This window comes from Daphnia magna, linkage group LG6 (genome assembly GCF_020631705.1).
Source record: "Daphnia magna isolate NIES linkage group LG6, ASM2063170v1.1, whole genome shotgun sequence".
Lineage (NCBI taxonomy): Eukaryota > Metazoa > Arthropoda > Branchiopoda > Diplostraca > Daphniidae > Daphnia > Daphnia magna.
In genome coordinates, this window is record NC_059187.1 from 3130050 (window position 1) to 3145863 (window position 15814).

The following is a 15814-nucleotide window of genomic DNA, read 5'->3' on the forward strand; positions in this document are numbered from 1 at the left end:
CTATATGTTCATTATATTTCTTGTGTGCGTGTAGCAGGTTATATGCAGTGTGGCGCAGCTGCTGTGCATCGCCAATACACGTGACATTGTATCTATAGCTGGATTCTATTATACTATATAGGCTATTGAATTAGAAATTCAAGTAGAGAGAGTGTTCCGAGAAACGGTGGCAAGTTCGGTCAACCGCCGTTCGTTGTATTCAAATATAGCTTTTAACAATAAAACCGGTTCATTATTTCGTTTTCAATTGAAGCGGCACAGGTATACGGAGGACAAAAGAAATGACATCAGCTGCGTTTTTACCAAGTTACCATAAGCGAAATGTCACAATTCTCGCAAATCATTCGCGCATTCAGCGGCAAAATTGACAGGGTGAGCGTTGCGTAAAAGGTGTGGGTGTCCAACAACCAGCAATAAGATGCGAAGAAGAATGAACGTTGGCGGTATCTACTCACGTTTTGCATCTCCAGTCGTTCACACATACGCCTCCGAAATGTAATTGAAAAATTCAAGTCGATATAGCAAAGAGGGACAAAAAGAAAAATGTTCGATGTGGGGATTCTATCACGTTTTTTGACGTAGTTATAGCAACGACCGTTGAATTTGTGAATACATTTGTGACGGTAGATATAGCCAAGGAAAAGAAATAAACCCTCCCCCATCCATCCAGGAACCGAGACGGAACTCAGCTGACTGGGACCACATCACCACGCACTCTCACCAAAAGGAGAGTAGTAACGTGCACGCCACTCGACGTGTAGCGTCTCAGTCTGGAACGGGCTGCCGTTGGCAGAGCGTCGTTTTATTTTTTTAAATTTCTCTCATCTTTAAAAAAATAAAATAAATACGGCCACGAGTGACGCACGTTAAAAGCGATCTGACACAGGCAAAACACATCAGAGGTATCATTTACTTTATACTCATCCGCACAGCCGATGCCGGCCCCATTCAAATTCCAAGACATTGGCTATTTAGAGCGCCGTGTGATTCAGTCCGCCCACCGAAAGAGAAGGACATTTTAATTGGGTTGACGTCGAGTTTTTGTAAAAACCATGTCTTATCATCTTTGTGTTAAACAGCTGGCTGTTGGGCAAATGTCCTTTCTAAACACCAGTGATGCTGGTCTGTGTGTATTAAGTGAGTAGGCCTTGACAAAAACAACAACAACAAAACCAAACAGAAAGACGTTGCCTTTCTTTTTCTCGCCAACATCTAGACGAGCCAAGAAAAATCAAACGCTTTGCATTTTCATCTGAATATCGAAAAGAGAGTGAGGACAGTTCCGCGTTTATTTTTATCCGCTGGGCCGAAGGCCGTTTGTGCCGCCCATTTTCTGTTTTGTTTTCGTTATTCGACTGCGTTCATCATCGCACATCATGGACGTGTCTCTCTATTTGGCCACGTCCAATGGATAACCCAACTTCCCACAATTGGCACAGTTACACCTGGAACGGCAGCGGTTCCGGCCGATCGTCTCTCATCGATCCCGAAAGTGATTTGTTTTTGTTTTTTTCCTGAATGGCGTCGTCCAATCGTAACGACTCATTCGCACCGACCAACTGCAATTTCGTCTGCATAACTTCAGCCATCGCTAGCGTGTCACGCAAAACATTTCACATCATCATCTGAGCTTGTGTGCATATAATACATATCGAGCGGCTTGCATAAAGGAGCGGCAGCTGCTGGGACGACATGATGCCGACGTCAGCCGATTATGAAATTTCAATTGATGAGCATCACAGTCCCGCTAATGCCAATCACAGGGCTCAAAAGGTATATGTTTCGGTTCAATATGCGTTTAGTGAACGTGTATAATGTCGGCCCAATGAATTGCGTAAGCATAAAGCGTGATGTAAATATGAACGAAGCAGAACGTCAGTATAATAACATTCAAAGTCCAATCTCTTAGCTGCATGTTTAGACTTGCCATGGCTGATGTTCATCGCGCTGACGTGTGCAAAACAAAACAAAAATGAATGCATAGATAATTATCTAGACGACACGCACTAATACAGCGGGACCTTCATTTCCATGGCGCGTGTTTTCACTTCCTGATTGTCAAACCGTTAACGGAAGACCCTATAAACTTTACGTACCAAACAGATTCAATCATTTTTTTTGAATATTCTCATATATTTGTTTTTACTTCCTTTGTTCCTCACATGGACAACTTACAGAATATCTTGTTCGTCTCCCCCTTTTTTTTTCAAATGGCGTAGGGTATATTCGTTATTTAAAAAAAAAAAAACATATGGGTGGGAAAGAACGCATATGCAAAACGATTGAAATATATTTTTCTTTTGTCTTTTCCTTTCGTTTTACTCCGTGCAAAAACCTTTCATCGAACTGGCGCTTATATACGTATGATGCGTGCCTGTTTTTTCTTATTTCTATATAACAACGAGGATGAAACGGACGAGCGATGAAGTGCGAAAAAACTATATAATACATAGAAATTCAGATGTATAGCACATATAGAAAAATCGATAGAATATCGATCTTTCTTTTTTTTTTTTCTTTTGACGAAGGGTTTGCCTTTTACTTTCTTCCGTGTCTTCAACCGAATCGTCAAGTGTATTGGTGTCTACATTTTTTAGATTATCCCGCTATATACCCGGTTTTGCCTGTAGACTGATCGATATGTTATAATATACGCCGACCTTCCAGTTATCCGCCTTTTTATGCTATCGTGTGTTATAGACTCAGGTTGTTGCACTTTGAAAGGAGGAAAAAAAACAAATAATAATAACAACCCGTGAAATCAATCGCATCGCGTTTTAGTCGGCAGTTTCCTGCTGTTTATGTTGTCATATAAATAAACGATGTATAGCTCGCTCGACACTGTATAGTTTTTGCTGCTTGTTGCTTGTTTGTTTCTCAAATAACTATACTCAATTATTTTCCGCAATTTAGCGAGTCGACGGCCGATAGCAGCAAAACAGGGTCGTTCAACTCAATTTCAATAGGAAAAACAAAGAAATAAGTAGTCTACATACGCCAGAATTTACACGGTCGATATCATTCGCTTGGCTTTTGTTCACGACATCAGTTGCCAAGGTATACAAACACCAATAGCATTCAAAGAAAGAATAGATTTTTTTTTTTTTAGTAAACAGTGTGTATTCTATATTTATGAAAAATATAAGGAAGAATAAAAGACAATATTGCGGAAGAAGTATTTAAAAAAAAAGAAGAAGCCATCATGTTGTATATAGAAAGCCACATATGCCTTCCGGAGAATGTTTTATAACGAGTCAACGAGGATCCTATCCATTATAACCTCACTATATACACGCCCCCCATATACGAACGGACGTCGTCAAAAAATAAAAAAGAGAATATACCAAAGTCTATTTTCTTTTTTCCTTTGTGTCTTTTCTTTTGATTACCGACCCCACCATGTGTTGACTATATAGTTTGTACAGCCTTATTGTTTGCAATCCACGTTTATGACCATTATGATTATCACAACAAAACAGCGCTGTGTTTATTCCTTAACGAACCGCCAAGACTCCCTTTCCTTTTTCTGTTTACATTAGAAGCCACACATTTTGTTCCTCCGAATTCAGTTATACGTTTCTTTTCCCCATTCCATCGCAACATTCTCTTTTGTTTCGGGGAAGGGGGAATATAGTCAGCAGCTGTTGAGTTTGTGCAGCTTGTTATCAACGACATTGGCAGTTGGCTATACCACCACCAGGCCAAAAGAAAGTGATATGCAATACAGTTTATAGACTCGTATATAGGCTCGACGCTTGTCCACACATCTATAAAACGGGTGCGTGCACTGCACAGCGTCAATTCACTCGAATGAAAGGAAAGAAAAATCAAATGGCTAGAAAGAATGGCGATAAATCATTGGAGACCACTAGCATGCAAGACGTACTCGTTGTGTAATTGTATAGTAGATAGGTCTAAAGGCACACTGGGTGTGTGTGCGTTGCGCAAAAGATAACGCCGGTTAACGGTCGACATTAAAAGTCACGCGACTTTGCCGCATCGTTTCCTCCAACTGTCAGCTGATCGCAAATTAAAAATAAAAAAAAACTATGCGCTGACACACATCAGCTATTCCAATCTCTTCGGCGAAACGCACACACACACCATTGAAATGGAGAAAGAAAAAGGCAGTTTGATGAAGAGAGAGAGAGAGAGGAGAGCTCTTTGGTTTGATATTTGCTATATGGCCTTTGAAATGAGAATGCCATGTGTTTTTCTTTTTTGCCATTTGAATTGCAAAAGAGTGCTCGTTTATTATTCGTGGGCCATGAGAGTCATGTCACGCGGTTATTACTTTGGCTTGTTGATCAACCGAGCATTACGAAGAGAGTATTGAAAATCAATGTGGTGCTCTCTCATTTTTGGAAAGCATCTGCTCTGTCGTGTCCTATACCGGTGCAAAGAAGAAAAATGTACCTCAACCCCTCCCGAAAGTCCGCAGATTTTCTGCCATTTTGATCGTTTCATTTCCGAACGTCTTGATTGCACAGCCGCATCACGTAAGTCTCATTCACCCTTTTGCTGGTAATCCTACTGATATATTACCACAGGTCCAATCGAAGGCTTTTTTTCTTTTCTTCGTGAAATGTCTATTTACTTAACCCATGCAATGCTTTGAACTGTCACCAAATTTCAATATCGATCGTTTCAATCTTTTAGTTCGAAAGAAAATCGGGGGCTAAACGCACGTGATTTAATTGCATTTTGGCGCTTTGAAGTTCGTCCGAGAGCGAAGTAATCGATCGAAAATAGAATTGCGACCCGTAAAAATGATGAAATGAAATGTGTTTTTGCCATCGAGGTTTTGGCAACACTTGAACTGTCATGTCCAACTTTAAAGCGTCTTATATCTTTTAAAAACAGGATGTTCGGAATCCAATCTGTAACGATATAGGAAACCCAAGTTTTCCTTGAAAGATTCAGAAGAAAGAAGAGGGTCGCGAATTGCGCAGTTTCATTTTTGAGTACATCTTCGTCTATATACTTGCCGTATATACCAAATTCGTTTCATTAAGACGGTCAGTCAACCGCGTTGCCAGCAAGAGTGAGATAAAGCGCAATCTTGACTTGCCTTACTCGCTTCGCTCTGTAAGACCCATCGCTTATCATTGACCCTCATTTTGGAAATGATGAAAAACAAGGATGGAGATGGGGAATCTTATTAAAAGAGAATTCCTTGCTAGGGCGTTTTCATCGTGCTAATATCCTTCGCGATGAATATATGCAAACGATGTTGACTAATTGAACGAGTGTATATTTTGTAGCGCAAGTGGCTCGTCAAGTGCTCGTTGATGACGAACCGAAAACGGAATGCCAAATACTACTCACGAACATGCACAGCGCATTAATCCGTTCTTATTGAGTAGACGACGAAGCGACGCCCACGCACTTCACTATTCATTCAACGTGTAATGAAGAACGAGCCAATGCAATGATTCGCATATATAGTCTATAGTATAGACTATATATACACATCGTTCATTTATGTATATACTGTACTGTCCATAAAAGTTAAAACAGGCGGAGAAACCAATCGCTTCGGGGGCTGTATATATATAACAAATGATTTCGTGTATATAATTGCAGATGATCGGCGAAGTGAACAACTTGGTGGCTCAGTTCCGGCAGCTGCTCATCATCATTGGCCAGCCGAAAGATTCACCGGACGTGCGGGAAAAGATCCGTCGACTTCGGCGCCAGTGTGTCGAGTCTTGCAAACACACCAATCAGCTGCTCCTACCGCAGATACACAGGTATTTGCCATCTACCGGGCTCACATTTTTTTTTGCACCGAAATGAGATCTCCCTATATTTTTAAAGGAAGCTGCAAGCGAATAAATCAAATTATGAAATAAAAGGAGGCAGAGTGCTCTTTGAAGATGTAGTATATAGCTGCTGTAGAGCGAGGACATGTGGGTCTTTGAAGTCGAATGAATCCAGAATGTGTGCACAGTGAATCAGCTGACAGTGCTAAATGTCGATCGATTTGGCCAGAGGCTTCTCCTTTGTAACGAGGATTGGCAATGAATATAAATGACACGCATCAACGGGCTGATGGAGGTGGCCAATGGACGGACGTAGTTAATACCCAAGAGCTCGTCTGTACATGTTTAAAAAAATAAAAGAAAAAAGAAAAGCTGATTGAAGGGTGGAAAGTCTAGGGACGAGTTTGGGTATTCGGCGAAATTGGCTATTGATTTGAGGGGAGGGCTGCCATCATTATAGTTCACTGGTTTGATTCTTTTCGGTTTAGTTCGTTGCTGGTTGAATAGCCGCACAACAGTTCCCATTTTACCTATTTTCTGACCATCAATTTCAGTTCAATTTGTTTCTTTTTTCTTCATCCTTTTATTTTTTTATCGAGAATCAATCGATACGTACGATATAGGTCTTATATATAGGGCCTATGCCCTGAAGGAATAGACACAGGCCTGTAACGGAACACGCAAACTATAGTAGGTCTATGCGGGGAAATGCGCTGCAAGAAGGCCCTATATACGGGATGCGATTGCGCGATTACCCGACGATTGAAAAAGGGATCAAGTTTAAGTTCTTGACACGACATAGCCATTGAATGAGGATTCGTCTTTATTGTAAACGTTTAGCCATGGACTGGAACGCATTTCAATCTACACATCAGAAGGACAGGATGTGATGATTTAGACCTTTTCGCGTACACTGTTAAAAAAAAGGCCCTATTTTCGGTGAAATTTGCACCTAAGTGGCACTCTGCCAATTAGGTGGAAATTTCCCCGGAAAAAAATTTTAGGAGAGGCTCTCTAAAATCGGGAAATAGTCCCCCGAAAACTGGTTAAAATAAAACCTAAATAAAGATAGATTTTTCGGTAAAATTGAAACCATAAGCCCCGTTTGTTTAACAGGATTCAAAAATAATTGAAATAAAAAGCGTATAATTAAAACTGAACATGATCTTTATTATTAATGTCTTCTTTGTTAACAAATTAAGGCGAGCACATTAACTCTATGCAATAACAATCAAAATGAAGATGTCTTCATTTTTTCCACCAATGCGGAAAAGGAATGAACGGAAGCGCAAGTATCACTTGCTTTGTCCTTTTCGCCAAAAACGTATGATTGAAGAAATAGCAATGCATTTTGAACCTTCTCGCTGTATTTGAAGTGGAAGACGTAGTAGGTCGCCATTAATCCAATCACGGCGTCTGCAGTTGTATTAAATCGCATAAATGGATTACTTCCATAATGAGGTGGATTGTCGATCCAATGTATAGGATGAATGGCGATCCACGTCTTTCTTCCATGATGCAACTTTGCAAATTAGCTGATTCCTAGTAATTAAAACAGATAGTCACATGAAATTTTATTGCTAACGGTATATATTTTTTTTACCAATCTTGAATCGACCAAATGTCGAGCTGCTTTATCCCCTCTTCCTTTTCCCGGAACCAAGAATGGTAGCAATTCAAGAGCAGCTCTAGAATACGTTTCTACGACAAAGTAAAAATAAAACGGTTATCTATTATAACGTTTGTGATATAAATTAATAAATTTTTTTTACCCGGCGACATGTTCTGGAACCGCTGCGAAGATAAAAGAATTCCTATTTGCTTCTTCTTGGTAGTTTTTGCTGCTTCCACGATTAATTTGGCGGATTCTGTCCATTTTTGTCGGAAAATTTCCACGATTTTTTCATGATGAGTTCAAATTCTAGAAAAGCTGTAACCAAAGATTTGAGTTATCAATAATTATATAGCCTATTTTGCATGTTAAAAATTGCATAAAATTAACTTAATACTTAGGAAGGTTTGAAGTTTTAGAAATGGGCAGTGTTTGTCCATAAATTTTTCCATTCGTCCTGATTCTGGAACCCACTTCATAATAAGTGCTCTTCTGATGGAAAAGTAAGTTTTAAGAGGGCGTCCACTGTGTCGCTATAAGGGACCGTTCCTTTTTCAAAATCTCAAACATCTTTGCAACATTTTTCCAATAAGATGTCTCATCGGTGTCATCTAAACCCAAATCGTAAATAAATTTTTAAAGTGATAGATTTTTAAAAAATGTAGAGTGTTTACCAATTGCCACTTGAGAGCATTTTGTAGGATCGGAATGATTATCATTTCTCAACTTGGTTTTCTGTTTAGCTGATAGTTCAATTCGTAACTCAGCCCGCCTTCTCTCCATGATTCTCTTTAATTTATAAATCAGATCCTTCTGCATAACATAAAAAATATATAGATGTAGAATTAAAAATTCAATTATAAACTCACGTGTTTGGCCTCAGCAGTTGGAAGAGAAGATGCATGTGGATATTTAAGCAATATTTCGGACACGATGTTGGCTAGCTCGAACTCTGAGGGCTTGTAACTGTAGAGCTGAATAGCATTTGCCACTTCACGAAGGAAAGCTGACTGGTCTTTGCCATGAAAACAGAACTTGAATCATCCAACTTCTGCTGAATGTCTAGCCTAAATCGATTGGGTAAGTTGAAATTGGCTGGCAGTGGCACTGAGTTGGTTCTCGTCTTTCTTTCAGTACGCAGTTGTCGACACGTTGTCTTTGAGGGTGGATTCCGCGATTGCAAACACATTTTCTTTTCTTTGGTTTTTGCAACGCTTCTAATATTTTGGGCTGGTCATCCAGCTGCTGTCGACGATATCAGTACTTGTTTCTGAATTGTCTAACACACAGTTTCTTCGAGGCATTTTTAAGACAAATGAAATTATGTTGAAATCAAAACTTGTTTTCATAAAACAGATATACCTCGCAAGGAATGGAAGAAGCATTTTCAGCAATCAATTCTTGTGGAAGAACAAAAAATTATCTGAAAAATTAACAAAATTATAAGACATAATTACATCATCAACCAATTTCATGAATTTAAGTACCATGTGAAATGTCATAAGTGGGACATTTTGTGCGAGTGATCTAAGAAATTTACATTAGCTGAAGAAAGTTTTATCATTAACTCTATTTTAAAACATATATACCATATATAGTAACGGAGTAGCACATTTTCAACTACCAATTCTTTTATAAATTCATCTGGGAGTGATAAAATTTTGATTAAATGTTAATGTTAACTAATTTTCAAAAACATCCTTACCATTTGAACAAGAGGCATAGAGAAGGATCCATAACTGCAGCATCTATAATAATTAACAAGTAATCTGCACTGTATTTACTTAGCTTCATAATTTTATCAATTTTCGATTGTAAATACCTATTGTAGCAGCATGGAGAGACCTTTTGGCTGAGGTTTTGAAAGTGCATTTAATTATTGAACCAGACTTAACTGGCGAATCCTCGCTCCAACAACCCATACACCTTCTTTAATGTCACTTTGTCTTTTAAAGACTAATTCACGATCCTTTAATGAATTTTGCACTCTTTCACTCTTGGAAATCAATTTTTTTTTCAAAGCAAGATCTGAATACTTTCCATTTTCATTAGAAAACCAATCTCAAAATTATCATCTGAATCCTCGTCTCCTTTAGATTCAAGCACTACAATTACATTTTTACGATCTGAATCTACCATTTTTAGGGTTACTGAGAGTTACTTTCACGTTTTAAATAGAAACTGAACTTTAGGTTGGACAATGAAGCATGTAGACAGTGTAGCTATCAATGGCCGACTGATTTTCAAGAATTCCCGTAGGTTATAGTTGAACACATTGACGTTGCCATACAGTGAAATATGGTTTTGGTGATTATTGACAATTAGGGCGCCATATAAACAATTAACAGGCCACTTTTCGGGGTAGCTGCACCATTTATTAGTTCGCGAACACCATTGTCTGATGCGACACCCCGTTATCTGTGTGTAAACCCATTGTTTATTTCGGTGAAAATCACCGTTTTTTCGTAAAATTGAAACACCGTTTTTGGGTAAAACTACCGTTTTAGGGGGTTATTACCGGAAAAGTCGTTTTTTAACAGTGTATATAGATCCTATATATATACAATTTGTTATTATTAACTTTTTATTTGTTTTGGGGTCCAGTGATATCGCTGCGGGCATTCCGCTGGACACGGATCATGTAATTCACTTCTTCTGCAGCTGCCAGTTGCTGGTGCGCGAGTTGCACAAAAGCCATCGCCTCATCCAGAGGAAGCCACTCGACATGACCAGCTTTTACGGTGAGATGCTCAATTTATGACACAACATCTTTTCGGACAACGGCAACATATAGCTATAACATAAGGGCAACAGCAGAGAGTAACAATAAACAAACGAAAAAATCCCAACTCGCCATTTCATCAGAAATATAGTCAACATGTCGGAACACGAAAACGGCCGAGAGGGACACGCCTCGTGAAACGGAAACTTGCTGTCCATCAGACTGGAATTTTCGTCAACAAAATCTTGGATTTCTTTTTCATCTCGACTCATTTTTGTGTGTGTGTAACATTCGCACAACAATAAGGGCCGCAAAGTTTGTTTTTCGCCTTTGTGGTTCCCCCTCCTTTTTCTAAATTGTGGGTCTCGTTCGTGAACAAACTCCAAACATCCGTTGACGTGAAAACCTCTTTCAAGATTGGAATCGACTTTATGTATATTCTTGCAAACTTACAAGCGTTCACCAGCATATACGCGTTTGAGACGACGTTAATGTATAGGCACACAGTATGTATACAACTGTGTGCAAAGTGCATTTGAAATCAAGATGCTGATGTACATGGCTCGCTAACTTTTTCATCCGACGGGGAATGGCAGCGGCCCTCGTCCACTGTGTGGCCGTCCGTAATCCCGTTGAAAGCGTTTCCAGCAAACTCTTTGGCGCCTTAATGTTAGTCTTAACGTTCTCCATCTATACGAAGGTTAACACTTGCGTTGTAAAATGGAGAATAGTCGATTGGTATCGTCTTCTATATTCATGGCAATACAGAAGTCGATGGAACACCACTAGTCTATTCTATAAAAGTCTAATCGTCTTAACCCGTTTCTTTTTTTCACCGTCCTTATTTGCATAGAAGGATTGAGAGAAAAAGGAATTTGTGATTGTTATACAGACAAAGGAAGGGAGCCAAGTGAATTTAGATTTAATGAGAAAATGGAGCTGTGGACCAGCGCCGAACGTGGAAACAAAGATGCAAAATCAAAGAAAGGAAATGTGACGCAATTAGAATAATTAGTTTCGTGTCCAAAAAGAAGGCGTGAAAATTGGGTACAAAAATAAAAATAAAAACGTCCTGGTGATGGCATATAGACACGACGCCATATCGAGCGAGTTAATGAACAGACTCCAGAATATTCTCAAGTGGTTAAATGGAAAGCTGGACGTATCCCCTACACACAACGAGGTGACATCCTTTCTCACCTTGTCATCTCTTAAGACGAGTGTGTGATGGTACAAGTCCTCACTTACAAAGTTGATTAGCTCACCATTAAAACAAACCCCCCCCGGCCCCACCCCCGTCACGACTTCTTTCATATCCCAAAGTTTCTCTCCTATTATTCCCCCTTTTCATCATAGATCTATTCTACGTAGACATATATACTTGTCCAGCATGTCTATAAGATAAACGTCTTTCCAAAAACTCCAGATGGCGTATATAGCGACATGTTTTTATAGCGATGGAGTAGAATATGGCGTCCAAATCGATCCCGGGGTCACCACGCCCTTTTTATATGGCGGTCGATTATTCGCATTGCCCTTTTCGTGTACGAGTGTTTAAGTAGACCATTGATTGCTGCATGAACGATGGCCAGAAGAAAATGAAAAAAAGAACGCAATGGTGCAATAGATGTCTATAAGAAAGTCAAGAGAGTATACGGACGCTGTTGGCGCTCAATCAACGAATGGAGTGCAGAAAAGGTCGGGGTTCTATCTTTGATTGACAGATAACACGGTTAGCCCTTCGTCTATCTCTCGTATTGATTGTTTTCCTCTTGTTGACTGTACATGTTTGTTTATCTCTTGATCGTTGTTGGTTTTCTTTTAAATGGGGACCGTTGGCAACATCAACGAACAGAGAATCGAGCCGGTCCTTCCAATTTGGGTACGGTCTTCAGTCAGATCATTTTATGCAAACAACTGGCGCCCGATTTCAACGCCGAGGAATTACGATCCATCCGCAAAGATTCCGAGGATCTTCAACGACTCATCGACGATCTCTCCGAGTTCATGCCCATGGAAGAGTCATACGGTACGACACAAGTCCTCATTGATTTTCTTTCACCCTCATTTGGTTATGTCCTATATTTAGATAGTCTATATACTAAACGACGGCTGAAATGAAACTTGTTCTTTTGCTTGCGCGTTAGATAAGCTTTTTTAATTGGTGAGCTTCTTTATTAACAAACAAAAGAAGACGCATATATATTAATAGGCCTAACTGCTGGTCATTGTTTATATGTTTGAATGCGTTGAACGACATTGTACCCAATGAACTCTGATCTCATAATCCAACATTCACGCTGCAATAACAAAGAGAAAACAAAACAAAAAACCGCCGTCATTCGTTAAGTTAATAAAAGATGTCGTGACTTTTGCTGGTTGGGAGGTTTTAGGGTTACACAAACTATATATAATACTGTCCAAATTGATTGTGTTTTGTTTTTGAAATAAAGGACGGGCGTTCGCTCTGGCCGGCGAGGACAAGTTTAGCGTGTGGGCCAAAAAACGAATGCTGACGAATCGACGTCAACGCGTCACTATATCCAATCCACTGTGCCGCAACATTCGAGCCTTGTGCTGCTTCTCGAAGCCGAGCTACCTATGATTTGCATCTGTTTCTCTCTTCACCGCATTTTTAAATCACACGAAACATTTCTTTTCGCTCGCCTATCTATTATACATTTATAAATATATACAGTCCGGCATCAAATTGCAATCCTATCGATTAAGACCATTTTCATTGATGCAAATGTTTCCCAGGTAGCACGACCATTGCAGCCCAGTTAAAAATCGTATACTTTCATTCCGTATAGCGGTGACGATGAAACTTCAATCGTCTCCTCCTATAACCACCAAACCCCCATCCCCTTCCCCAAAAGAAAATGAGAGAACGACAGTTGAATTCACGTGTCCGGTTTAACGCAATTGTTTCCAATATAAAAGGACGGATGTGACGTGCCACCCCCAAAAACTGTGAAAACTATTCTTTATCATATACATAATAGTGTCAGTTGTGTGTTATATAGTTGCCCTTTGCCTACACTCTATATATGATAGCCACACACACACACAAAGTAATGCGCAAACAAGTTGCACATCACGTATGCATCCGTGTAAAATCTATTAGACTTTAAACATTTCACTTTGATCATCGGCGATGCGAGTTTTCTTTTTTGAAAAGAGAGTATAGACTAGCATGTGTAGCTACTCTGTCTTTCACACTTACCTCCATTACCGAGTTGTAGATTCACATCCTCCTATGATGAATATATCTTTCAATCGATTTGCATATACAACACGCAATTTTCGAATCGTTTCCTTTTCAAATTCACGCGTTCTTTCTCGTTTTTCACTGTTGATTTTTCGATTCAATTTTTCCTGTGTACTTCAAGCCAAAACAAAATGTCGAATAACAATATGTTGTGTTCTTTTCCTGCTGTTTTTCCTTTTTTTCTATTGAAAATAAAGTTCTTTGATTAGTCTCCATCATCAATTCATTTTTATATGCAGTACACATTAAGCAACAACTTCTATTATGTACACTATATATACCAACATCGATTTCTCCCTCGCTGGGCCGTCAAATCAAATCGATCCAGCCCTCGCTATACGAGACGAGAGCTCGGACATCGCGCAGACATTTGGTTCGTCCGACTATGGCCTGTGGCCTCTCTCCACAGCTTGTCAAGATTTCATTTATCTTTTTATTGTCACGAAAACGTCAAATACTTTGATCTTCGGTGGCGTCGAAGGGATCGCTGAAAACATCACAATGTCACCACGAACTGAAATTTTCCATCTTGCGAATCTTTATATACCGAACTCTATTTATTTAGATATATGATCCAGCGGAGAGTTGACAGCCGGCTTTTCTATATGCGAAATGTTGGGCTGACGTCGTGTTTCTATACGTGCTTCGTCATGAATAAATCACGAAGATTCACGATGCAGTGCATATACGTCAAAAGAAGACACTTGTTTCACGAAGAGAAATTCGGCGAAAAATATCTCAGAAGAACAACACATCGTCCGCAAATATATAAATCAAGACACACACTGACAGTTGAATAGATTTATTTCTTTATTTTTTGTTTTTTACCTGAATTTTAAATACGTTGGCTAACGGGGGTAAATAAATAGGAAGGCCATCTTATAGCTCGCGTATATATAAAGAAGAACCATCTTCTTTACGATGAAAACCTTCTTATATTTAGCCCATTCTTCTCTTGTTTATTGCATTTTATGGCCGCAGAGTGGGTCGGTTGGCTTCTTTTATTTAGTGTCAATCAACTCGGACGAGTCAAATCGATCGATTATCCAGCGTCCTTTGATTCCCGTCCGTCAGTTCCGCTCTCTGCATATAACAATACACTTAAGAGCTCAGCAGTTGGTGGCATTTGTTCGTTGCGTGTCGCCGTGACCCCGCCGAATTGAAAACAAACAAAACACAAACGGCAAATCGTTGTGGCTCGACAATGTCACGGGCTATGTGTCGAGCACATCACTGCACAGACAGGGAAATGAGTTAAGCGGCCATGGAACCATCTTATGCTGGTTGATGCTCTCAAGGAAATGGCTGGAAAGATAAATGGATAACGGATTGATTGTAAGTAGGGAGAAGGCCAGGCACCCAACGAGAGGCGGATTGCGACACGGACGGGCAAACACGCAGACGCGGACGTCCGCTCTCTCTCTATATATATGCCAATAAAGAAGCAATAAGAGACGGCCCAGTGGAACGGGCTGCTGGACAAGTGGTATTATCTCCGAGTCAGTGGAGAAAGAGAAACACAAGTCGGAGAAGAGGGGGACACAAAAATATATATATATATAATCAAGATAAACTACTATGGCACAGTCCTAACTTAAGATTCTACATTATACGAACAGCAGAAAGTATATATAGGCTAGATATAGGAAATAGCCAAACGGAAAACGAAATTCATTTAGTAGAATCTTACGACGGCTATTTTGGGAATCGGATTAGACAAAACTTGGGAAATTAGGAAACAATAAGGAACAATCAGTTGGTTCTAATTTTTCTTATCTCTTTCGAGTTGCTATGCGTTGCTGTGCTGCTGTTCTTTGTTACCAAAGCAGAGCGTTAATTAGCGGGGAAGAAAAAAACAACAGGTCGTATATCATTCAAAACATGTGATTGATTCGAATAATAACTTGATGCATTCCATGACGTAGGCTACAGACTATCTTGGATTATTGGAGACTCCAACATTATAAACAGAATCAAATCTTTGAAATCCTAAGAAACTTAAACAATGTAGAATTATAGCTATACATATGATTTAGACACTAAATTTAACGAGGATTACGACAATCAACTTCATTTTGTTTTGTTTTTTTCGTGGCGCTCACAGTTTTTGAGCAATTCAAATTCAAAGTCATTATCAAACGGCAACGTCGCAAACAAAATTCGATCAGCTCAATTTCCAAGTTTTGGGCGCGGCAGTTCATGTGCCTTGATTCTATATCGAAAGTTTGTGATGCGTCCGTTTCTCGTGCCGCGAAAGTTTCAGATTTCAAACACAGACGTGCATCTTTTGTATATCGGCTAATGGCTCCGCTTTCTTCCAAGCCCAAAAGAAGCTGCTGGTCGATATGCTGCAAGTCATTTTACAATTTCTCTTGGTTTAGTTTTACCCTCGGTTTTATTCTCAATCTTTTTTTATTCCGGTTTAAAAAAATTAAAAATTTAAT

The 15814-nt window shown here is 39.5% G+C and overlaps 1 protein-coding gene and 1 long non-coding RNA gene across 2 annotated transcripts; one reads left to right on the forward strand and one right to left on the reverse strand.

Moving 5' to 3' along the window:
- The first annotated feature begins 734 nt into the window (after positions 1–734).
- Positions 735–13583, forward strand: LOC116925609. The gene is made up of 5 exons (XM_032932345.2): positions 735–1773; positions 5587–5753; positions 9982–10118; positions 11955–12128; positions 12553–13583. The coding sequence occupies exons 1-5, from the start codon at positions 1693–1695 to the stop codon at positions 12702–12704; spliced, it is 711 nt and encodes a 236-aa protein (XP_032788236.1). The 5' UTR covers positions 735–1692; the 3' UTR covers positions 12705–13583.
- Positions 8102–8383, reverse strand: LOC123473834. The gene is made up of 2 exons (XR_006648151.1): positions 8247–8383; positions 8102–8187 (listed from the first exon to the last, which is right to left on the reverse strand). It is a non-coding gene; the product is annotated as an uncharacterized LOC123473834 (long non-coding RNA).
- Positions 13584–15814: the final 2231 nt, after the last annotated feature.

Coding starts and splice junctions, on each gene's coding strand:
- LOC116925609 (XM_032932345.2), top strand. CDS start 1,693: ATGATGCCGACGTCAGCCGATTATGAAATTTCAATTGATGAGCATCAC. Junction 10,119..11,954: donor CGACATGACCAGCTTTTACG/GTGAGATGCTCA, acceptor ATCAACGAACAG/AGAATCGAGCCGGTCCTTCC. Junction 12,129..12,552: donor GCCCATGGAAGAGTCATACG/GTACGACACAAG, acceptor TTTGAAATAAAG/GACGGGCGTTCGCTCTGGCC.